The 24,468-nt window shown below is 40.4% G+C and overlaps 1 protein-coding gene across 1 annotated transcript in view; it reads right to left on the reverse strand.

Moving 5' to 3' along the window:
- doc2b (double C2-like domains, beta) overlaps positions 1 to 24,468 on the reverse strand; it is a 193,234-nt gene that overhangs the window by 81,770 nt on the left and 86,996 nt on the right. The window contains exon 2 of the mRNA XM_085421282.1: positions 16,076 to 16,155. Within this exon, the coding sequence (XP_085277408.1) occupies positions 16,076 to 16,155 (80 nt within the window). The remainder of the gene's footprint in view (positions 1 to 16,075; positions 16,156 to 24,468) is intronic.

The raw sequence follows: 24,468 nt of genomic DNA on the forward strand, positions 1-24,468 counted from the left end.
GATTGAATCCTTGGGGGGCTAAACCAAAGTCATGTTAAAGAAGGGGGTTAATGCTTCAAGGGCCACTTGAGGTGGTTGCACTCTGGTTACATTCCTATATAAAATCAAGCTTGTCTAGCTCCTGTGACATCAAGCAGTTTAATCTGATTCCTGCAGCATCTGTTTCACTATTTGTGGAGGATTTTCTAGATTTCAATTTTAAATCTACAAGTTTCTGGCCAGACTCTAATATTTAAGTGACTAATGTGAATTTCCGAGTATGCAGTTGCTAACAGAGTTGCAATTGTTGACAGTTTATCAGTTAATTGCCACATTATCACAAACAGATTCCATATAATTGCCAACTTGATCCTATTCAATCACAAACTGATACCAGACTCTGTCTTATTACCATTTTATTGCAGTTTTGATGCACTAAAGTTACTTTGAAGACAACAATGAGTTGCAAGTGGTCACAGCCACTGTTTTCCTGAGTGTGAAGCATCATTGTTTGTTTTTTTTTGTTTTTTTTAAGTGAATATAAATATAAATAATCGTTAGATCACAACCAATCCAATGCATTTCAAATAAATCTAACTTCCCTTTTGGGTTGCAACCAGGTTGCGCATTTTTCCTATGCACAATCTGATTGTAGAGATTATTACAGATGTGCAAAGCCAGCTACTTAATTGACTATTACTGATAAGCTTTTTAAGAAAAGTAGTAGAACTTCAGTTGAGAAAAGGTAGATTAAAAAAAACTAACTCAGATACAATTATGTGAATAACACTGATTCTGTCAGGGATCCTGGGTCTGAGCGACCCAGGATCCCTGAGCAGTTATGGACTGGTTATATTATATGTATTTTTGGTGTTGCTGCCCCTCTTCTCCATGTTTGTAGATATGAGTGTGTGTGTGGGTGGGTGCAGGTGTGTCTGAACTCTTGTTTACAGGCGCCTTCAGGCCTGGTGGGTGTGGCCCTGCTAGAGGACTGGCCACACCCGAAGCCACACACCTGCTGCTGATCAGGGCTTGTCGGGAGAGCTACTTAGGAGAGTCTTGGCGCTCCCACCGACGCAGGATCATTACGTTAGACTCCCAAGTCCGTGTGTGTGTTTAGGAAGTGCAGATCGTGTGTGTGCCCGCGGGGGTCAGTGTTTAACGGCTGCCTCTATTTTGTTCCTACAGGAGGAACGTGGAGAGGAAGGGCAGCATGCACAGGGTGTACAGAGTCACGACAGCGGGGAGCACGAACACGGACGCCACTGGAAGACACACGCGGGAGCCTTGGGGAGCACGGGGATTAATTGTGCATCTATATTTACCACACTTTAAATAAACGCACTGTCTACACACAGAGCTCCGCGCCTGGGTCCTCCTTTCCCACATCTCCACAGTCTGCCAGCCAGACCGTGACAGATTCATGATATGTAACAGCATCCTGCATTTAAAGATGGAATTTACTTTCAGTCAGTAAACTGGTTGACCTTTGACTATAGTGTAGTCATTCACCACATTGGTTTACATGCTTCTGTCTTTGTTTTCTAGGCGTTCACCTTTAACTAGTTGACTTGATTCTTTAAGCACCAGTGTGCATCTACAGAAGAACAGGCCAAATACAGACAAAGCATTCAACATTCACTCAGGATTAGATTTGTTGTTCCAAAGAAACGGAATCAGAGGGAGCTCAGAGGATGTGAGCCAGGGTTGGTGATTGTTTCAGTCGGGGATCACTGGGATTGGACGCAGGAGGGATAAAGTAGGCATTGATTAGCAGGGACTGGTTGGGATCTGGGCTCATTTCATTGGCTTACCTTTTTGTATCTGGGGACAGGAAGCTGTTTTGTTCCAGAAAACATAAAGCACCAAGACACAGAGTCGATGACAGCATGCAAAAGAGTAAGGTGGAGAAGAAAAAAAAGAAAACATTGATCATATGAAATTAAAGTTATAGGTGACAAAAAAACAAAAACGTGCAAACAACAGAGGAGAAAAACAAAAACAAAGCAGTCTGCAGTGTTTCAGAAAGATTTTTTGGTTTACACAGCTCAGAGCGCTGCTGAAATGCCAAATGTGGAAACAGTCTGAGTGGAAAATAAATGATTAAAGCAATAGTGGCTTTGAATGGCCTGTTGATACAGTGAATATAATTGAAAATCCATTAATTTATTTGTTTATATTTGGCTATGTTAATTGGATTTGAGACAATAGTTAGTGACAGTTTGAGACAAGTCTGAGTTACGCAAACAGCTCTGTGTTGTTGTGCTGCTGGAGACTTTAACACAACAGCTCACACAGTATCCAGATCATAGTAGAGAAAAATAGGATTTCAACACATGCAACATGAAAACACGTCCATATGGTGAGAGGGACACCTTCAGTGGCACTCATGGCTGTTTCTCACAGTCAGGAGTTAAAGTGGGCTGGAACTATTTAAGACTATGTTATTAATAAGTAAATAAGTCTGAGCGGTTGATTCATGCTCTGTAATTTAAGTGAGTTTATTTTTCAGCTCATTTCTTTTCTGGCGTGGCTCTTTTGTGAGCGGGTCACTCATTTCATAACCCCTCATTAATGCCGCTGTTGTGACAAGGTCTGTTTGATCGTTTGCTAACCTAACCAGCAAGACTTTTGTGCCTCAACAAAAAAAACCAAGGAAGGATTTCACAACACCCTGGATGAAAATGTGCTGCACTTTCTATCTGCTACCGCTGGACATGCCTTCCAGTCAATACTATGGGCACACTCAACCCATAATCCTCCTAAAAGACATGCATTCTCACATTTTGATTCTCATCCCTGTCATGCATTCATATGTGCAGGTCGATGAAGTGGGATCACTAAAACAAAAGATTAGGATATCTTTGTTTTGCTAGCTACTGACACAGAGCTATATTCCTAGTTAGAGAGAACACGTTCAATATGAACAGGTGATCGCTTCATTGTCAGACATGACAAAAAGAAAGTTTGTTTAGTTACAAATTTGTTAATTTAGTTTAGTTAAGTCAAAGTTAAAAGATCACCCTGAAAAGGTATCTTGTTAATTCATGTTGTTAAATGTACTTGACATTAAAGAATGTGTTAGTTAAAAGCTGTGTGAGAATCCTGGACACTGCAATTAGAGCAGGCTGCAGAACCAAACTGCTTACAGTATTTTGGTGACTCTTGTAGTAATAACATGGCACTTTGATGGGGTAGGACATATTCACTGTTTGTTTAAGAGTAGCAGTTACCAGCTTGAATTCAAACTTGCATTGAAAAGCATGGCATGAAATAGGAGTATGATTAATCTGATAACAATCTTAATATTGCTCCACAGAGAACAAATAAATCTATCCAAGCTCACAGTAAGTAAAAGTTGCTTCTTTGTTTGCTTGTTTGTTTCTTTGGCCAGAGCTGGGATCTGGTTAGCTAAGGTATGTATGGACACCTACCCTGGGTATTCCTAAGCTGTTTACCACAGGACATTTTTAAGCTTAAAAGGAGCAGAAATGTAAAAGCAACATATTATGCTCTAACTTGTGTTTTGACTCTGGGTATCTTTGTACGATGAGCCCTCGTTCCTGTATAAAGACACCATATCAAATCTGCATATCCACCAGCTGCATTGAACAGTCTTTTCTTTTGAGGTTTTGCAGATTCTGTGTCCACTAACTAGGTTTCATTGACTTGTCAGCATGATGACAATATTGGATCAGTCGGTGAACCCTTGGCAGCCACCTGTAGCTCTGCAAAATGTGTACTCCCCAACCAGTTGGCAAAACCCTCTTTGTGATGGGTTTGACATATTGCATATTGCTACGGCAGCAGTGTGAATGGATGTGATGGACTTGTCTACAAACACGGTCCAGCTACTCTGTTAGCTGTTGTGAAATGTGAAAGGTGCCACACACACCGAAAATAGAGGAGGTTCAGTTTCAAAGTAAAAGCTGCACCTTTTAAACATGTTAACATGTTCACTGGAGCGCTGAGGCACAGCTTTTACTTTGAAAGTTAACATTTTCAATTCTGGTTTGCACTTTTTCAAGTTGCAATGTCGCTCATAGTTAGTATGTATTTGCAGACAATCAATAAGCATTAGTCTCTCCCTTCAGAGGCAGATTGTAGTTTACTTTTTAAATATTAGTGCATATTTCATGATTTTGATTATGGATGCATTGAGTAAGGATATAATTCTGAACATCAAGAAGGCATGCTGCAACCTCCTGTTTTCAGTCATTACGTTAAGCTAAGGTATTTATCTCCTGGCTCCTAATTTATACTTAACAGAAAGAAGACTGATATTAATCTTTGGGGGGTTATTCTAAGTTATTCTAAGGATGATGACGCACAAACAATAAATGACCTTAAAAGCCTTCATTGACAAATAACATTTATAATTTATCATTTAGCTAGCAGACACTTGCGGTCTAAGGCTTTACAGCACCAGATATGAATAACAATTGATTTTGCTGCAGCCATGATATAGCAGCTTCTTACTCCATCCTTTCTGAATAGTCTTGTGGGAATGTCTGCCGGACACTTTATCAATATTTACAGCTGAAATATGACAAGTTGAAAAGTACGAAATGAATAATTTCTCTAATGTTTCTGATGTTCCTCCGTTTACTGTGATGTGGGGAATAAAAATGAAGACAAGTTGTTTCATAAACCCTTATTATGTAAAAGCTGTGACATGAAAACAGTTGCAATTATTGATAATGAATTTTTGAAAAAGACCAAAAATATCTCTAAGAAACCAAGTGTGTGTGTGCTCTCACATGAGTGTGTGTACTAGGAAATAAAAGGAGTCTCTGCAGCAGAAAGAAGAGACTGGAAGATTATGTGGAGTGTTAATGTAGGTTTTAGTGTAGGTCGTGGTAAATTAGCAGGTCTGGGTTTTGCAACTGCATTGTAAGACAATGTGAGGCTCACTGATAAGTGCAAAAAACTCCAGAAAAATCACCAACTGTGTTTCTTCCTCACAGTGATGTGAAAATGATTCAGCAGCTTGTAAAACCACCTTGAGCAGCAGTAACCCGAAGTCATCATTTTCTTTATGACTTTCTCACATTGTTGCTGAATGACTGGAAGGTACCCAGGCTGCAAATCAAGCCCTCCACCACTGTGCTGTGTTTTCACCAAAAATGCCACTGTCCACATTTAGCTGACATGTGGAGTCTTTATAAGGAGATTGGAGGGGTTGTGTTGGCGTAATTTGCAGCTAGCATGCCATGGTGCACATCCCATTTGGACCTTTAAAACACACTGCACACACAGCGGTAACCCTGATCACTGACAAGTGATGACCTAGGAGTGACCGATCAGTTTCCCTGAGAGTGATTGGCCACTCAGTGCATCACGGCACACTCCAGAAAGGACACCTTGTTTGCAACTGAACCATGCGAGTGTCATGTCTGAGTGGAGTAGGCAGGAATGGTGGACCCAAAGTGCAGACTCACAGAGGCAAAAAGGTGAACTCAAATGCAGCTTTATTGCTGGATAGCAAAAAAAACAAACAACTGGCTAAACTGAGAATACAGACAACTAAACAGGCAGGCTGATGGAACACACAGTATGGGATGAGGGAGATCACAACATACACAGCAAATTCAAAAGTGTTAAATGTTTTGGTGTTAGTAGTCTTCTTGCAAAAGTAGAGTTAATTTTACTCTAAGTAGAGTCACATTCTTTTAATGTAACTCTGAGGTGTAAAATGATAGTAGTTAAAACCGAGTGTTAAAAATGAGTGTTTCTATGTCAAATCTGGAGGTGTTACAATGGAAACATTAACTCTTGACCTCTTAACTCTGAACTCCTATTATTATTATTAGCAAAACTGAAGAACTAGAAATCACAGAGCAAAGAGCTAGAGCAAGAAATACAAAACTAAATAATAGACACACTAAGTCACCGTCTGTAGACAAACAGGTTTGTTCCCTAACACCGAGTGCCTTTGACATAGTGGTTTAAATTGGCATCCCAATAATGAGAACAGGCTACATCTGTCCAGTTAATTATTCTCTATTTTTACTCCTTTTTATTGTAATTTTAGCGTATTTACATTTTAAAATGGTTCACAGAAACACCAGGATAACATTATGTGTAAGCTGAGATAATAGTTGTATCTCTAAAAAAGAAACAAAACACATAAATTTGTATTGCACAGGAGGAGGTCGGCTTAGACCTGGGAAAACAGTTGGGGAAACCCCGACTGACGATGCTTTCAGTATTTATTTATTCTCCACCACTGTTTCGAAACACACTTCAGTAACAAATTCCTTAATTTCCTAGATTTTTGTGGGGTTTTTTTTGCAAGTGCAGGATTTGAAACAGGATTTAAATCTACGCTTTGACTACACTTCCTTGCTGAGTGAATTGGAGTGTTGTGAAATTTGTGATCCTCTGACTTTTCATCTAACTATGGATTTTGTTCGATGATGCGCTCAGACTCACTGTGTGTCTTTCTCATGCCTGGGAAAAGATGATCTCAAAAGATGATCCAAACACACACACACACACACACACACACACACACACACACACACACACACACACACACACACACACACACCATATCCAAATACAGGCTAACTAAAAGAGTGGGCCCCAACACTGAAATTCAATCATACAAGAGATATGCCATCATTCCCCACTTTAATGTGTTAAAGTTGTCCACCTGATGCTCTGATTCCAAGGCGGCCGCTGTGTCTCCCTCCCTTTCATCTAGCCTGTTCGACCCTGCTCTGTGCAGGCTGAGACTTGTCTCTCCACTCTTCCTTCACACTTTACCTCTTTTCCCTTTATCTCTGACTTTTGGCTAACTGACTGTTTTCTAGTGTGAGAGAAACTGACTAGATGTAGATTGCTGACAAAGTAAACCATTCTCTGCAAATATTAAAGGGGGAATATACTACTGTTTCAAAACAAGAAAAATGAGGAAGTCTTACAGAAGTGCAAGCATGACTAGCGGTTCTTTAATATACAACAAAAGCAGGAGAAATATATTTTCTTTAAACCCTCTGTGCTTTCTAAACAATATGCATTTGCAATAACTTGCAATACCGCTCTGAGTGACTCGAGGAATATGATGTACCGTGAAAATAACACTGATGGCAAAGATTTGATAAAGCAGTACAGCAACCCAGAGATGAAGCCAGCAGTGAAGAAAGCAAACAGCCCCTTTTGGCTATAGTAACCTTTCCATGAAAGCAGGTTTTCAAGAACTCTGGAAATCCAGTTCCTGCAGGAACCTACACATGCACTTTGCTTGGTTAAAAGGATGGGGACAAAATATTGCACTGAAGTTTGATTTGGTATGTGCAACATTCTTTCAGATGGCAAATTGGATGCTGCTATCTATATGAAGTCGAGAAGAATCTGCAGCAAATCTGAGGACAATCTGACCGGCATTTCCTACCATGTGCCAAATCTTCGGACAGATGGATAGACAAGCTGATAGACCGCCTGGTATGACGTGCTACTACAAGGACAAAAAGGAACAAAGGCGTTGATTCATTTTTAAACTCTGAACATGTGTGGCTCGTGTTGTGCTTTGCCCATGGGCCTGCAGATCATTCTAGCAGGCAACGAGGTGCAAGAACCTTTTAGATCTGAAAGAAATAACCCAGATCAACTGTGACTGTTACCTGCTAAGATAATAAATTGGAAGAGTCAGGTGTGAGTGGAAGCACTAAGAAGCAGTGATTGTGGATTCCAGCAGCCGTCCGGCCTGCTGTGTCTGAAGTCGGGGAGATCAAAAGCTGAAACAGCACTCAGTTTTCAGGTGCTAATAGATTGTTTCTCATATTCAGCGAAGTATAATCAAAAAGTATAATCATCTCTTCTAAAAAAATAAAGGCTATGAGAGACTTTTGAACAAACAAGCAATTCGTTTTTACAAGTATTGTAAGGACATAAAAGTTGAGGGGCCAGCTAAGGGGGCAGGGCTATATAGGAGGTGGGCAGTTGCCCCCCCCCCCTTGCCCCCCTGTAGAGCCACCCCTGATTTGATTACACAACTAATGCATTGTCACATACTTTTATTTAGCTTCTGTGCTTTTCCAGTACACAAAATAATGTTGTAAAATGTGATATGTTATAGAATAATTAAAGTTTCAGTTCAATTCAGTTTTATAGTGCCAATCTACAATAGCAGTTGCCTTAAGGTGGTTTATATAGTAAAGTAAAGACCTTACAAAAATATAGAGAAACAGAGAAAACCCCAACAATCATATGACCCCTATGGGCAAGCACTTTAGCAAGAGTGGGAAGGAAACACTCATGAAACTGTGAAAGACAAATTATTTGTCTATTATTATGTTATAATATTATAAGTGCTCTCTTACACGAGGGCAGTAAGAACTTAAAAAGATGTTTAAAATGGCACTTTTATAACATTACCGCATCTTATTTTAGGCAAAGTAGATGTACTAAAATGTTAATATAAATAAAAACGCCTGTTCTGAATTCTAAGTGTAACATTACCCAGTCTGCCTCTGCTGGAACTAGTCAAACAATAGTGGTCAGATGTAGTCAGCATTAGAGAAAACACGATACCAAAAACTTAGTAGTAGGTACCCATATGAGTAGACGATTCTTAATAATATGTTTATCTCAAGTATTTAAACAAAAACTGCTTTATCAGAAAGTTATATTAAATTACTGACATCTTCATGGGTCATTTATTTAAAATGTTAGAATTATATTTTGTTGATAGGACACAGTGATTTTATTAGTCAGAGTTAAAGCGGCGCTATCTCGGCAGCTGAACTAACTGCCATCTTCCATATGTAGTTTCTACAGCACCATTTGTAGTTTTTTTTCATGGGCTTGCAGGCTTCCTTCTGTTTTTGTTCAGCATGTAAGGACCAGAACATTTGTAGGCGTATATTGGCCCCTTCAGTTCTGGTAGAATAGCTGCTTCAGTACTTATACTGCCTATGATGGTATGGTACCACAGAAAAACAATTCTTGTTGTGTTTTCAGAATATCGAATGGAACTGTGAGTATCAGTTCTGGTGACATCCTGTAGTCAGTGTTGTAGTATGATATATTTTAACCCAAATCAGTCTGTTTTACCAGAACTTACCATTCAACTGGATGCTTAAATGTAACCAAGCAGTGTCTGAAAATGAAAGTAGTAATAAAAACATCTCGACATCTGAAAACAGATTTGTTCTGTATACATCCTCACTACAGGAGGTAGAGTTTCAAATATGGATGGAAACAGTCACATATTTTGGGTGGGCACTGACATTCTACCTCTTCTACTGTTTAGGCTGTCGACGTGTTGGTATGAACTTCTTCTGAGGAGGAAATTTACAATCTCAAATACCAAAGTAAGACACAAAAATTGCACATTTCCTTTGTGGCTTTAAAAGTAGTGACCTTACTGAGCTTTATCAGTATCAACTAGCTGTAAAACAAAGAGCATCTCTATTGATGGCCAAGGTCTCGGAGATGAAAACTGAGTCATTCTGTGCCATTTGCTAAAGTCTCACCAGGGGTGATGGAAATGAAACACTCCAAAGAAAGAGATTTAGAGAACTTATTTGTCAGTACTTGAGTCATCATGATGCCACACATTCTGACTGCTTCAGCCAACAACCATGTAGAGGAAGAGCTCCCAGCTCTGAGCTATTTTTGTCTTTCTGGCCATCTACATGTATGCACTCTCTTATAATGCATTAAAGCCCAAGGAGGCTAAATTAATTTATTTCTCTCAAGTGAGATAATGGATGTGTTCTGATGCACTTGGCTTAGTAAGCTTCCTGGGATGCTGGTTCTGCTGAGGGAAGGAAAGGAGAGAAGTTAACGATGTAAGACCTAAAACTTAATAGCTTCTTTCACAAATGTTAAAGCCTGATCCTGTGATGTTGTAGCCCACCACTGCACTGATAATGTACAGTAATGGTGAACTCCCGTCAGATCAGGCGATAACCTTTTTAGTGAATCTCCCACGAGTCACGTTTTTTAATTACCTGTGCATCTGCAAGCTGCTTTGCAACCCATCACAACCCCAGTTCCTTCATTTTGTGTTGTGTACTCGCTGATTCGTGTACTGGCTGTTGTCACTGACACGTGCTAGTGTAGCATTTAGCTTGCTTCAGTACGCTTCTCATGCTGTTTACACACATATCTTCCCCTGTTTCCGCAAACTCAAGTATATTGCTTCCACCTTGTACCAAGTTGGACTTCTCATGAGCCATATAAGGAATCCACTATGTATGGTTTTTACCTCAAAAACAGGATTTGCAGCACTTACAATGCAAAACTTCTTGAGGATGGGACAAAAGGTTAAGTTATTGTGTTGTCACATTATAAAAAACATGAAAAATGAGCAAAACATTTTAATAAAGCCTACTAACACCCCTGATAAATATACAGTTATGGAATGGCTATCATATACTTACATAAACCTTAATGAGGAACTGATCAATATAACATTACACAATCCAGTCCCATAAAATAATTATTTCCCCGCCCTTTAGCTCCTGGCTGTTGACATTTATGTCTGCAAAAATGACCCAAAATAAATCTTCAACAGTTCCACAACTCAAAGGCCAAACTGGTGTATGAATATGTTTTCTACAACGGCTGTGTCTTATTCGAGAGACTATGGTCGTCACCCTGCACTGCGCAAACCTAAATCCAAAATTTCACTGTAGCAAGCATGTTAGTTTTTCCACCCCTTCTCCCAAAGACCCAATCACCAGCTTAACCTGCAGTAATACAAGCCAATCATGCTGTCTCAGCCATTAAAGAAGCTTTAATGTTAGCTGTGTCCCAAAACCTAGGCCGCATCCATCCAAGGACCCTGCCCTCGCAGTCTATGTGGGCGGGGTCCTTCGAAGACCAAGAAGGGTGGAAGTGAGCGGCTGTAAAATTGGACAGTCTAGCCTTCAGATTTGCGTCACCAGGTGTCTCGGTGGAGTTTAATAAACTCAGCCGTCTGCTCCTTGCTATCTAAAATATAACAGGACACCGGCGTAAAGTCTCGAACATCTCGCACTTCTGTTTAATCGGTTTTCTGTTCAACATTTATTCAGCTGTGTGAAAACTATAACTTTAATCTCAGCCAAACCGATTTACTGAGGAACAAATAAAACACTGAAAAAAGCCAAACAATAACATTTGTAATTATCTAAGTGACTTATATATCATGTTTAACCTGAGTAGAAAAAGACTGTGGGGGGTCTGAAAATGACGTCCCGGGAGTCCCGTGTTCTCGGCGGCTATAGTGAGCCTTGACCATCCAGACGTCTCTGAAAACGTCGGAGCGCTATTGCAATTATGTGATCTCTTGATAAATGGAGCAGATAAAACTAAGTAGCTGCCGCCATTATTGGAAACTGGAATTGGCTGGGCCACGCTATGCATTCTGGGATAGGTTGGGCCAAGAAGGATACACCTGGCCCATCCTTCAAATCCAGGGAAATGAAGGACGCATTTGTCGGCCGCATTTGGAGCAGCCTTCGAATTTGGACAGCCTTCGTCGCCTGGCTGTGATGTAATCGGCCTTTAATAGTGGCCTACCAACGATGCGGCCTAGGAATTGGGACACAGCTGTTGTGTAGCTTTGCTCATGCGTAGGAAAGGTTAAACCTGCAGTGGGTTAGAGGTTTGATGCTTTGCTGATGACGTGAAAGTTACCTTGTGAAAACCTTGTAAAACTTCCAGTTCAGTGTAAGAAATTTGACAAATATATCCATAACTGATGGACAAGTACAAAGAAGTCTAACATATGGTTGACAGTAGATGAATTTCCCTCGTTTAGAAGGGCTACAGGTCTTTATAAAATCAATAACCAACCAATAACAGCCCAGAGAGTCATCATTGCTTCTTGCTATAACATCTGTATCTATACCTGGAACTTAATGGAAATACTATTTGAAGTCAGCACATTTCTGGTTTGAGTAAGTGCTAGTTTCCCTCCCCTTTTGCTTAGTGACATGCCTGCCATATGGAAATTAAGTTCACTTCAACATGATAGAAATCAGAAAGGTGAACTCACACATGGTTTTATTAACAGTCTGAAGATTCAAGGCGTAATGCCAAAAGATCAGTGGGTTTTTTTTCTTCAATGGTATAAAAAAAAAAAAAAGAGAGAAAAAGGTTTTTAATCACAGTAATTTTGCCTTGTAAAAGTAGCTTTCATAAAGGTAATCCTATCAAATAGGTCTGGCTCTCTTCTTGTTGACATGTCACGGCAAGAATTTAATTAAATGTTAATAAGAGAGAGTCTGTGGGCTTTTGTGTCCTATTACCTTCATACTTATTGCTTGGTTCAGAGCCTTTCAGTTCCACTTACAAATTAAAAGTAGATTACTATGTGTAGCGGCCAAGAAACCCACAGACCTCTTATATTATGTGTACAGTTTAACTGAAAACGGCTCTGCAGCAGCCTCTATAAGCATTAATGAGTGAATTAATTAGTAGAAAAAGGAACTTCACACTGCGTGGTAACTTGTTTCTGTGCAGTGGAGGTACAGTGGATAACTCATTCATCCCAGAAAACAAGTGACTGAAGATGATAGATTATTTGCTTTGTGATAGGAGCGTGAGGAGATAGAAAAAAATGCCATGGTAATGATTAGTGACTTAATGGATGGGAAATTATGCAGATAGCGTTTTGTTGCTTTTGTGCTGGGTAAGTGAATAATATCTTAAAATACTGTGGGAAGGTTTCCGTCTGCTGATTGAGCTGCAGGGCGAGGCCTCTCTAATCAAAAAAGCTATGAGGAGCTATGAAGACAGCACAGACAGTGCAGGGTTCAAATCCACCAGCCTGCCGGGGCTTTTCCGTGCAGAGCTTCCTTGTTCTCCCTGTGCCTGCATGGGTAACACAGCTTCCTCTCACAGTCAAAGACATGCATGCTAGATTAACTGGTATTTCTAAATTGACTGAAGGTGTGAGTGTGTGACACTATGACAGCTGGGATGAGCTCTAGCCCTTCCCCTGCTACTCTGAGTTGGATAGAATTACAACAATTTCAGAGAACAAATTTCTGGAATAAGGCCTGCTTTGAAACTGTGGCTGCTTTGGCTGCAAAAGACTTCTGGTCCTGTCAAAGTCTAAAGGAAAACGGCTCTTGAACTTGACTTTGACTTCCATAAGCACTTTCATGATGAGTTCATGGACTCAGTCACTCGGTTTGGATTGCACTGAATAAAATCCAGCCAATTTTGTAAATTCTGCTTAATTCTGTGTTTGGGAAAGGAGGGTTATCAAGTTTATCTCCACTGGTTAATGACCATAGATAATATAAAATATGGATGCAGCTACTGTGAGCTCACCCATTGGTTTCTGATGTCTCATTCTTAAGCCTCGGGCGACAAAGAAGGGATGGTCTGACTGTGAAACCACATGCTCATTGGCTAACAGCTTGTAGTTTGCCAATTAAATTAAATTAAATTTGAGGATATAATTTGAAGCTGATAAAAACCCAGAGAATGTACCACTCTCTTTAAAACTAAGTGAGAATCCTTTAGAAATGCCTCTGTAGTGCACACAGGATGAAATTGTAAACAGTTTCACAGTTTTACAGTTCGACTCTACAGTACTGATCTTTTATTTGCATCAGGTTCTTTGGCTCTACTTCAGCCTCCTTTGTTTTCCTCTCTTGAGAGGTTCAATGTGATTAAGAGTAGTTGAGCAGGTAGAGTTGAGCCCTTCTGAATTTTCTACATTTGACCTGTTCCTCTATAAAAGCCTTTTTATACCAGTTAAATTCAGATCTTTTGCTATGTTAGAATAATTATCTGATCAGCAGCCTTTTCCACTTTCTTCAACCTGTTTTGTTTGTTTATGTCATGTTGTCAGGTGACCTTTTGTCAGCTTCGGCAATGGATGGCATTTATTTTTCTGACCAAATGCCAGCTCGTCTGTGATAATAGGCACTGTCACGTGCGCTGTCACGGCTGCACAGAAAAAAAAAAACCCTGTGCCTGCTGCACTCTGCCTCTTTAGCCGCCAACATCAATCCACAGAAGTTTAAGAAAGTTTCCCAGTGTTGATTTTGTATGAATCTCCTAATCTTCATTAAGCCACAATCCATAACATCTCATTAGAAAAATCCTCAATTGAGGCTGAAGCTGAAGTTGCTATTGAAGCTTGAAGCTTGAAGCTTTGGCAGAAAACCCAACAAAACAATCTGTGGTTAGAAGGGATCAGTAAGGGGTTTAGAAAACAAATTAAATCATGGAAATTGCTATATACACACTATTCAAGGGAGAAAAATCGTTTCCTCTGCTTGGCTGGTCGGCAGCTGAAGCCTAGGAGCCGAGCGGTATAGAAAATAAACACCATAAATCAAGATGGCCTGATGCCCACTCTGCTGTCCAACACTCCCGCCAAGACAGGCTCCTCTGATGCCCACTTTCCTCCATACCAGCTATTCACACAGACAGATAGGAAGAGTTATAGCTGCTGACGGCAGCCATGGCTGTCAAAACCATCACTTCATCACAACAACCACAAGCAAGGGATCGAGCGAGGACGACACCTCTTCGCTCAACCTTTATACATCAGATAAAAATGGTGCTTTTATTAAAAATGAGATATGGTTTATCTCAGTTTGCTATGTTTGGTAATTATGTAGTTATCGAAAAATTTATCAATGCCACTGCGGCGGTCCCTGCAAGCATTTTCACAGTATTCTCACAGCTACAACATTAATATACAAGGAAATACAAGGCTATAGAGATACACGATATAAAGATTTTTTAGGGATGTGTAAAATATAATCAAAAATTTTGTAATTAAGAACAAAAATAGGAAAAGCTGCGTTTTTTTTTTTTTATCGGTCATTTGGAAAATCTGCAGGAAGAGTTGAGCTGAATTGACAGAAGCTCAATGGAAAGACACAGGAGTTAATTAGTGAGAAAAGCAGTATTTAAGAAACTTCCAACAATTGAGAGACAAGTATGGTGAACTCCTGAAGGTATGCCCTGAATTTACCAGGAAAACAGCTGGATGTGGAAGGTAAAACCTGCATTCCCAGCAAACAGCAAGAAAATGAGATGAGAAAAACGGGAGCACCTCAGAAAACAAAGGATTTACAGTGCAGTATATTAAAATTTACCCAGGAATAGGAGGAAATAAAAAGTAAAGGTCTGCTCTAATATTAGCATTAGCGCACGAAATGCTAATTTGTGTGCACGAATTGTGTATAACGTGGCAACGAGTTACGCATTTGTGGCAACGAAATACATAACGTGTGCACACCATATTGATACAATTCCTGGACAGCTGCGTAGAGACATAAGCATAAGAGACGGTATGATTGAGTTTTATTTTAGACGTAAGTACGACCTGGATGCCGGGATAGATTTTATTGTCAACCAACTGCAAGGGCCTGGGAAGGATCACGGTTATCGGTCAAGTGTTTCGTGCCCACAAATTAGCATTTCGTGCGCACGTTATACCTATTTCGTGCTCTCGAAATAGTATTTTGTGGGCACAAATAAGTATTTCGTGGGCACATTATACCCATTTCGTGCCCATGAAGTAGTATTTTGTGGCCACAATTTATTTATTTTTTGGACCATGTCATCAGAGGGGCTCCGTAGGTTTGATCTCCACCAATAACAAACATATCGGACTCTTTAGCTGCCTAAATCCCCATTAATCAACTGAATAGTAGCAAATTACTTCAGAAAAAAAAAGAAGAAGACATTTATTGGCGTGGTACCATTTATGATCTGGTTTTTAGCAATATGCTTTAGAAATACTTCTGGGATAAAAATAGTTGTAAGTATCTCTTTCACTTTTTTTAACAGTGGGATGTGTTAAGTTGCTATTCCACAGCCTTTTTGCCAGTATGTGTAGGTTGACACGAGAGGCGGCTTCTTCAAAAATATTTAACTCGACAGTTATCTTACCGAACCTGAGAAAATACTGAAAACACGTCAGCTGGTTTGTATCGATCTGCCCTTTATAACCTCGTTAGAAAGTAGTGACAGATGGCTGCGCAGTGAATCATCTGTTCATCTAAATATAAACCAAATGCAAGGCAAACACCAACAAAGCAGAGACGCTCGACTGCGAGTGTGCATGCAAAGACTGCAAAATCTTGTAATAGCCATCATCATCAGCATCGTCTTGGTAGCTCACCTTGGCTTTGTTAATGGTGCAGTGCAGTGCATTGTTCTCCTGGTCATACAGCAAACTGAATTCCAAGGTTCCCAGTGTAGCTGTAAAGACAGAGAAAGAAGCAGGAAATTAGTCTTAATGGCACATAAACAGAGTTGCCGGGGGAGAGAAGACATTCAGCTTTGCTTTGATTTGATCATTATGAAGAAAAGAACGCATTTCAGCCACTAATTTCTTCTTCAACATGTAACTCCCATTCTCTGCGGCCTGCTGGAGCGGGAGGGCTAGTAGGAGGAGTTGGCCGTCCGACTGCGGTCTGGGGTGTGGGGCCTCCCTGCTGCTGCGGAGTCGGGGTGGTCTGCCTCTCCCCACCGCAGGGAAAAGGGTAACACCACCTGGGTCTGGGTGCAATTCCCCCCTCCAGGGGCAAGGGTACCTAGACCCGGATTGTAGAGTACGCTTGGGGAGTGTGATTGTGTGTACAGCGTCTCTTTATGTCTGTCTCCACGTTGGTTGAGTGTGGAGTGAGTGCATATGAGAGCATGAGGGTGGGAATGGATGTTTGTGTCTGTGTGTGCCTGTATGTCTGTGTCTATATGTCAGGTTGGGTATCAGACGCCACCTCTCTGGGGACACCTCAGGCCCTCCAAGGTTTGGAGGCCTATCTCCACCCACCACCACTTCCCCTGCCGGTGGCGGACTCCCTCAGGTGTCGGTGTGTTGGTGGTTCTTTGTGTCTGGGGGTGGGCGTCCGGGTACACACCGGCTCACTCCTTGGCGGCCGCTTGTCGGGGCCTGGGGCCTGGGGCTCGCTCGGGCCCCCTTTGGAGGTGGGGTGCCCCCGGCCTCTCGGCCTAGGGCTCGGTCACTCAGGCGCAGCTGGGGGCCGGCGGAGCTCACGGGCGCGTCACTGCAACCCCCCCTGGCTTCTGCTCCGCGGCTGCTGAGTGAGCCCTCATCTGGGACTCTCCTCAGCTCTTACTGGAACAGTGGCGCGGCTGCCCCTCTGTTGGTCTTCCATGGTCTTTTGTGTTCTGGGGACCTCTGGATGTCTGGAGTTTTGATCTCCTCCATACCCGCTTCACACCCTGGAGGACGGGGCTGAGGCCCCCCCACACTCCCTAGCAGATCATTACATGGAGAAACCTTTGGAATGCAAGCATGCTGATCCACACAGGTATGCACACATGGGTATTCACAGACGCGGACTAAAGCTTTCTTGGCTGCTGCCTCAAAGCACACTGTGCGCTGTCTATCTTGCGTGCTGCACAATATTGTTTATTACTTAGTAAATACTGATATCTATGACTAGCTAGTTTATTGTGATGGTGCTTTGTTTTCTCTATTATTATGTTGCTCTTTGTTGTTTGCTGTCTCCTCTGTTTGTTTGTTTGTTTGTTTGTTTTTTTTTCTCCATACAGGTGACCCAGGAGTTTTTTTTTTTTTTTTTTTTTTTTTTTGTCTCTCTTCCCCCCCCTTCTCACCGTCTCTTCTCCCCTTTGGTTTTCTTTCTTTCTCTCCCCCTCTCTCTCTCATTCATTCCCCCTGTCCTATTTATTAAAAAAAAAAAAAAAAAAAAAAAAAAAAAAAAAATGACAAAGGATGAACTGAAGCTCTGCCATCACGTAATGTCGCATACTGCTGTTTCTGATGTCATTTGAAAAAAAAAAAAAAAAAAAAAAAAAAAAAAAAACATGTAACTGTAAGAAGCAACACAGAAGTAAACATAAAAGAAAGCAGCATGAATCTGAGGGGGATCCAGTTATGTACTCAGGGCCACGCCTTAATCCTGTTAACAAAAATATTTTAGATTTCATAATCCCAATTTAGTTTGATTGGAGAACTGAGGATAAACCCTGGGCTAGCATCGTTTTACTTTGCAATTCCCATCCAATGTGGTCCAACCTGTTGCTCTTAATAGAGCAAAAACTCATATCCTGCTGACCCGTGAGTGTACTCTTCACAAGTTGACCACATTGTAAGAAAGTGAAGAGGAAGGGTGAGAAAATATGTGTTTAATTAGAGAAAGTGGAGCAGAAAGCTGCCAAGTGCAGAAAGCTAAAAAACAACATCTCTTCTTTGCAGGTGGGCAGCTCAAGTGTAAAGAAACAAAAATGCGAAAATCAGCGTGCGTATTTCAGTTGACGTCTCGGATAAAATGGGCTTTCTGGGTGAAGCAGATTTGAGGCGTGTGTGGGTTTCAAGAGACCTCACACACTCTAAATGATTGAGCAGTTCGTAAGGAATAAATTCAGTCACACTTTGATATTTATGAGCAGGGAACATTAGTTTCATGGTTTTGCAATTGTACTTTTAAGTATTACCACCTCCCCCACACTTTACCTCCTCTTACAAACTCGTGCTATGTGGGAAGAAACACAAGCCGGCTTTTCTAGAATGATTTTATATCCACGGATGGACGCACTGAACCGCAATATCGCAACTGCAGTGAGAGGGATAAGGAGTTTTGTATCGGCATTGTTGGGCTCAGCCAATAACATCTTGATTAAAGAACTGTAATGTCCTTATCACAACCACCGCCAGTCAGCGGCGGGACATTGGAAAAACAGCATTCTGGGATTTTAGACAGAAAAATGTAACTTTTGTTTAACCATTTGTGTTCACTGTTGATTTTTTTTTTCACTACATCATAAACTGTGGATGAATTTTTATTTACCCAAAACTGTATGATTATGTTTACACAATAATATCAGATAAATGAAAATTAAAAAAATCCACATTGTGTCTGAATGTGGATACTTTCAGCACACTTCCATGTGGTACAGTATCCACTCCATTGCATGGTTTGTGAGCTTGACAGGGTAGTGCTGTCAAACCGAACACACCAGAAATGACAACAGCAACACCTGATTCTCAGCTACCACATGGAAACACACTTATTTATCCAAATATTTAACCAGAGTTTAAGAATGAAAACATAAAAGTGAGAAAAGTTGTGTAAAACAACTCAAATAAAACTATACAGAACTCTGCTGAAGAATAAAAGCGGCTAATGCTGGAGACGTCCACATGTGAAAGGGCACTTTGTTCCACCGTCTCGGAGCAGCAACTGCAAACGCCCGATCTCCTCTGGGCCTCGGGACAGCTAGGAGCATTCGCTCAACAGACCTCAGGGATATAGAGGAAGTGTGCAAACTTAAATGATCAGAGAGTTTAAAAAGGTGCCAACCCATGCCATGCATATGTAATTTCACTTGCATGTGCCTTTTAATAACCGTGCTGAAGTGTTTTTGGACCAGCTGCAGTCGGCTAAACAGAGACAAACCGACACCTGAAGCAAACTATTGCAATAATCAACTCGAGATGACATAAAAACATCATGTGCTCTCTCAAAGTCTCTGAAACAGAGGAATAGCTTCCCTTTTGTGAGATAAAAGCAGCTAGTTTTAACGACAGCATTAATGTGTTTGTCAAAACTTATTTTGTTCCTCATCCTTAATCCTGGTCCAGTATATTTAGGTAAGGTTCACTGGTGTATTTGGTAGAATTATATGAGTTCTAGTTAAATATAAGGGTAGGCTAGACCTTCAAGCCTGAAAAAACATAAAGAAATTATACTTCGGTAATTGGCTTGACGGGTATTTCAAGCTTCACTATTCACCCACAGAGACATACCTCCAGTTAGTTACAGTATTTATCAGCAGTTCATAACATTTTTTATGTGGTTGCAATAGTGCAACAGCTATTTACTGTAAAAGATATGAGAAGAAATGAAAATTAATGGCAACTATTATGGTTCTCTTAGCTTTCTGTCGCATGTATATAATGGTAAATGGCCTGTATAGCGCTTTACTAGTCCCTAAGGTCCCCAAAGCGCTTTACACAATCATCCACCCATTCACACACTGGTGATGGCAGCTACATTGTAGCCACAGCCACCCTGGGGCGCACTGACAGAGGCGAGGCTGCCGAACACTGGCGCCACTGGGCCCTCTGACCACCACCAGTAGGCAACGGGTGAAGTGTCTTGCCCAAGGACACAACGACCGAGACTGTCCAAGCCGGGGCTCGAACCGGCAACCTTCCGATTACAAGGCGACCTCCCAACTCTTGAGCCACGATCGCAATTGCGATGTTGCGTGCTAACGTTAAACGTAACCAGCATGCCAAATAATGAAATTAGTGTAATCCACGCTGCAGAGTGCTCTAAATTCTCAAGTTCATTTTTTTTTCCGAAAAAGTATCAGCAATATATGATGTCAGAGAGCAGATATCACTAATATGGTCAATACTAGCTGTGAGGGGGAGCCAATCAGAGGAAAGCTGGTTTAAAGAAAGAGAAGCTAAAATGGCTTGATTCAAAGGCCGACTGTAGGATAAATAAAGACTACTATTAATTCTGAATTATGTAAAACTATTCCTGTAGAAGCCAAGAATAAAATGAAAGAGTTGGAAATGAGCCCTTTATTTTAAACCTGTTTACAGAATTTCATTTCTTCATATTTCTCAAATGAAGCTCGACTAAGCTGATAAGATGCAGGATGCTTTTCATTTTTTTAAACCAGCGGACAACATGGCTAGGATTGCTATCAACATTATTACCCCTTAAGAGATTTTGCTATCAATAGCTGGTTAGTTTCCAAAGCATTAAATACAACGAGTTAGGAATTAAGTTCCAGTTTGTGATAAGAGCACTCTCCTAAAGGGCAGAGAATCAATGCTGCTCCAGAGAAAGCTGAGCTCATCAGCAGTGACTGAGCCTCTTTACCGCCTCCCACCCCAACACACACAAAGATGAAGGCATTTAGCTTCCTTTTAGTTTACCGACATGATTAATGGGGATTGTTCTACAATCACTGTGTACAGTCATCGTTGCTTTGCGATGCCAAACTGCAAAACTGCCCACTGAAGCTTCGACTTGTGTCCACGACATCCTGGAAAATATCAGCCGATGTGCAAACATTAGAGGATTCACCAAATTAATGTTGCAGAGCTGAGCTAAATACGCAGTCAGTTTGTGCTTTCCTTTTACCTTAACTGTCAAACAGTCAACGTTTGTCATGTACTTTGAAGAAAATTTAAGTGATGCCATTTTGTAGCTTGAAAACGATGCAGCTGCAGTGATCTTAAACTAAATATTTTTTCATGCGCATACATTTTCTCAATTGAGTCAGGCTGTAACCTCCCTGTTTTTATCAATCCAAGCACTGATTTGTCAGATTGTTTCATTACATGGAGAAACATTCAGACACTGAAGGGACATCTGATGTACTTTTAATGCTGAAAAAGTCCTGGACACAATGTGTTTTTTTTTAATCTAAGAAGATTAAAAGTTATGGTTCTTCCCAAATATTAGTGTCACAATAAACACTCATCATACAACATATTACTTATTTGCACCATGGTTTGGTTTGAATATTTCAGAAACTGCTGATCTTCTGGAATTTTCCTAAACAACCACTGCAAAAGAGAAAGCACCCAGTGATCCACCTTTCTGGGTGACAGTGTCTTGGTGATGTCAGAGATGAGCTACAGCAGCAGACGAACACACTGGGTACCACTCCAGTCAATTAAGAAGAGGAAATTGCAGCTACCATTCATCAAAACTGGAAAACAGACTAGAAAACCATCGCCTGGTCTGACGAGACTCAGTTTCTGCTGTAACATTTGAATGGACACATCAGGAATCGGCTTAAACAACATGAAAGCGTCTAATGTCTCATGTTGTCGGACATATTTTCTTAGCACATTTTGGACATCTTTATACCAGCTGAGCATTTTTCCAATGCCACAGCCTCTCTGAGAATTGGCGATGACTGTGTCCATCCCTTGATCTGATTGCTGCTTCCAGCAGGTTAACACTGCATGTCAGCAAAGCTCAAATCATCTTAAACGGCTTTCTTTATGACACCGGGCTACACAGTATTATGAATTACGTCTTCAGTATCAATGAACTCGTCGTGAGTCACCAGATTTCAAATCAGCAGCAACTGTGTGATGCTGTCATGACCGATGAATGGTTCCAGAACATTTCTGAATCTATGCCAGAAAGAATTAAAGCTGATCTGAACGGAAAAACGGGCCCAACCTGGTATTAGCATGGCCGGTAAGTGCGCATCGCAATATTATTGACAATAAAAACAACATTTCAAAAACTGAAATATTGCAAGTTAAAATAAATAACCAAGTCCCAGTTTTATTTAATTATTCATTTATATCCTGGTTCGATCCCAGCAGGAGACACGAATCCCTTTGGGGTTGTGTCAGGAAGGGCATCTGATGTAAAATGTGCCAACTCAAACACGCTGAGCTACCCACTGTGACGACCCTTTGTGAATAAGCAAGCACCCAAAAGTAGCTTCATTTATTTAAAAAAAAAAAAAAAAAAAAAAAAAAAGCCACACACAGAAAAAAATGTTTCAAAAAAAAAAAAAAAAAAAAAAAAAAGAACACCAGCATGCATTTTTGGACATTTTTTCTAGATATCGCAATATCAACATCATCGTGAAATCTTCTACGAGTAGTGAAAATCGAGTAGTGTTACGGCCTTGTTTCCAAACATTTGTGTCATGAGTTATAATGAACACTTTAACAAGATTTAACACTTTGAAAATTCCTTCATTTAGTTATTGTAAAGTGCAATAATAGATAGATTTGACAAAAAGTACATGAAGGCACTTTCTGATGTGTTCAAATTAAGTCTGTTCAGGCCTTTGTCATGGTGTTGCAACAGCCATGAAGACCAACAAATTCTTGCAGCTCAAATCACACACAGATCTCACTGTTTTTAGAGTAAGTCAAGTAGTTTTTACCAGAGTTACAAAATTTTTGTATGTTCTAGTTTTGTTTTGTTTTGGTTGGTTGGCTGGCTGGTTGGCTGGTTGGTTGTTTTTTGGGGGTCGGTTTAGTTTCCAGCATGGATTTTCTTGTTTAAGTTTAGTTTTTATTGTTTTAAAATGCTCAGTTTTAGTGAAGTTTTTTTTATTAGTGTTAGTTTTAGTCTCTTTTAATTATTATTGCATGGAGGGTATATGTCAGAGGTGAGATTTAGGAAAATCAGTGTTAATACACACGTCCATCAAAGCCACATCAGGGAACTTGTAATAAAATTTTATTTTTTTATTTCTTGTATTTTAATTTAATTGTAGCTTCTTTTTAAAGTTCACAAAAATCATTATAGTTACTTTATTTTTCCCCATTTTTGTTTTCGTTAAGGTTTTTTAAACATCTAGTTTTAGCTTTGAGATTAGTTTCAGTTAACTATAATAACCTTAGTTTTTACTATTATTTGGGGTTTGGTCAGATTTAGGCAGCAAAACTACTTAGCTGCTTTTTGGAAAAGATCATGTTTGCAGCTGTGTGATGTGAAATCTGTAGAAGATTATATTACATTATGCCTCACCACCCTGGAATGACACTGTGATATAATATTTTTATGACAGCAGGCTACACAGTATTATAAATTAGGTCTTCAGTGGCGACACAGTTGTGATCCTCCTTTAAAAGGGTCTCTTCCGTTTCTTAATGGATAGTTAAACAGATTTAATGAGTCAACGAGTTTCACTGTGACATGAAGACAAACAGAGGTGTACTTTACAGGAGGATCTTTACGGAGCCGAAAGAACAACACACGGTTTGTCCTCCCATGACCTCCGTCAGGACATTAATGTTTAATTTACTGTGACATTGCCTGCGTTTGTCTCTAAATTCAGGCTAACAGTAGGATTCTATTAGCCACTTTGTAAAGGTGGTGCTTGTAACACTACTTTGCACCCCAGATGCATGAGCCATCTGGCTAGCTGTGGGGTACAGCCCACTAAGATGCAACAGTGCTGTGAACTCAACAGGAGTATAATAAAGTGGAGTCATTTTTTTCGTGCGGCAGAATCATGTTCCAGTCTTGCTGCGTGCCCTAATTTCTGTGGCTCTCAGGAAAAAAGGTGATAGGTCTAATTCAATTTCAAGTAGCTACTTAGCAGCACTGAAAGCGATCATTACGCAATTATCTGAAAAGATTAATTAATTACATAATTGCCAGTAAAGAAAAGAATTAATGAATGTAACAGTTATTGATAGCGCAGTCTTTTATTAGAAGCCGAAACACTTTCTTTAGTTTCCTGATTTCTGAGCACAGAAAGAAATATTGTCTGTGCGATGCCAGTAAATATGCTGAATCAATGAGATGCTGAAATACTGAAAACATTAACCAGCCGAGGAGTCTGCTGTTGAAAACAGAGGCTGAATCAGGTGATGTGATTGTTTCCAAGCGAGTGAATGATGACAAGTGCTGAAAGGCTGTTAAAATGTTTACAGCGTCATCATTTCCTCTACCAAGTATGTTGTTCCTGCTGTGTCTAATGATTTATGTACAGAGCGATCACACTGCCTGTTATCAAAGATAGCGCTCGAAGCAATGTTTTGAAGAAGACGCATCTACCTTTGCTCCTTTCTTT

Source organism: Rhamphochromis longiceps, linkage group LG10 (genome assembly GCF_057381845.1).
Source record: "Rhamphochromis longiceps isolate RC_006_pf linkage group LG10, R_longiceps_female_GT1.1, whole genome shotgun sequence".
Lineage (NCBI taxonomy): Eukaryota > Metazoa > Chordata > Actinopteri > Cichliformes > Cichlidae > Rhamphochromis > Rhamphochromis longiceps.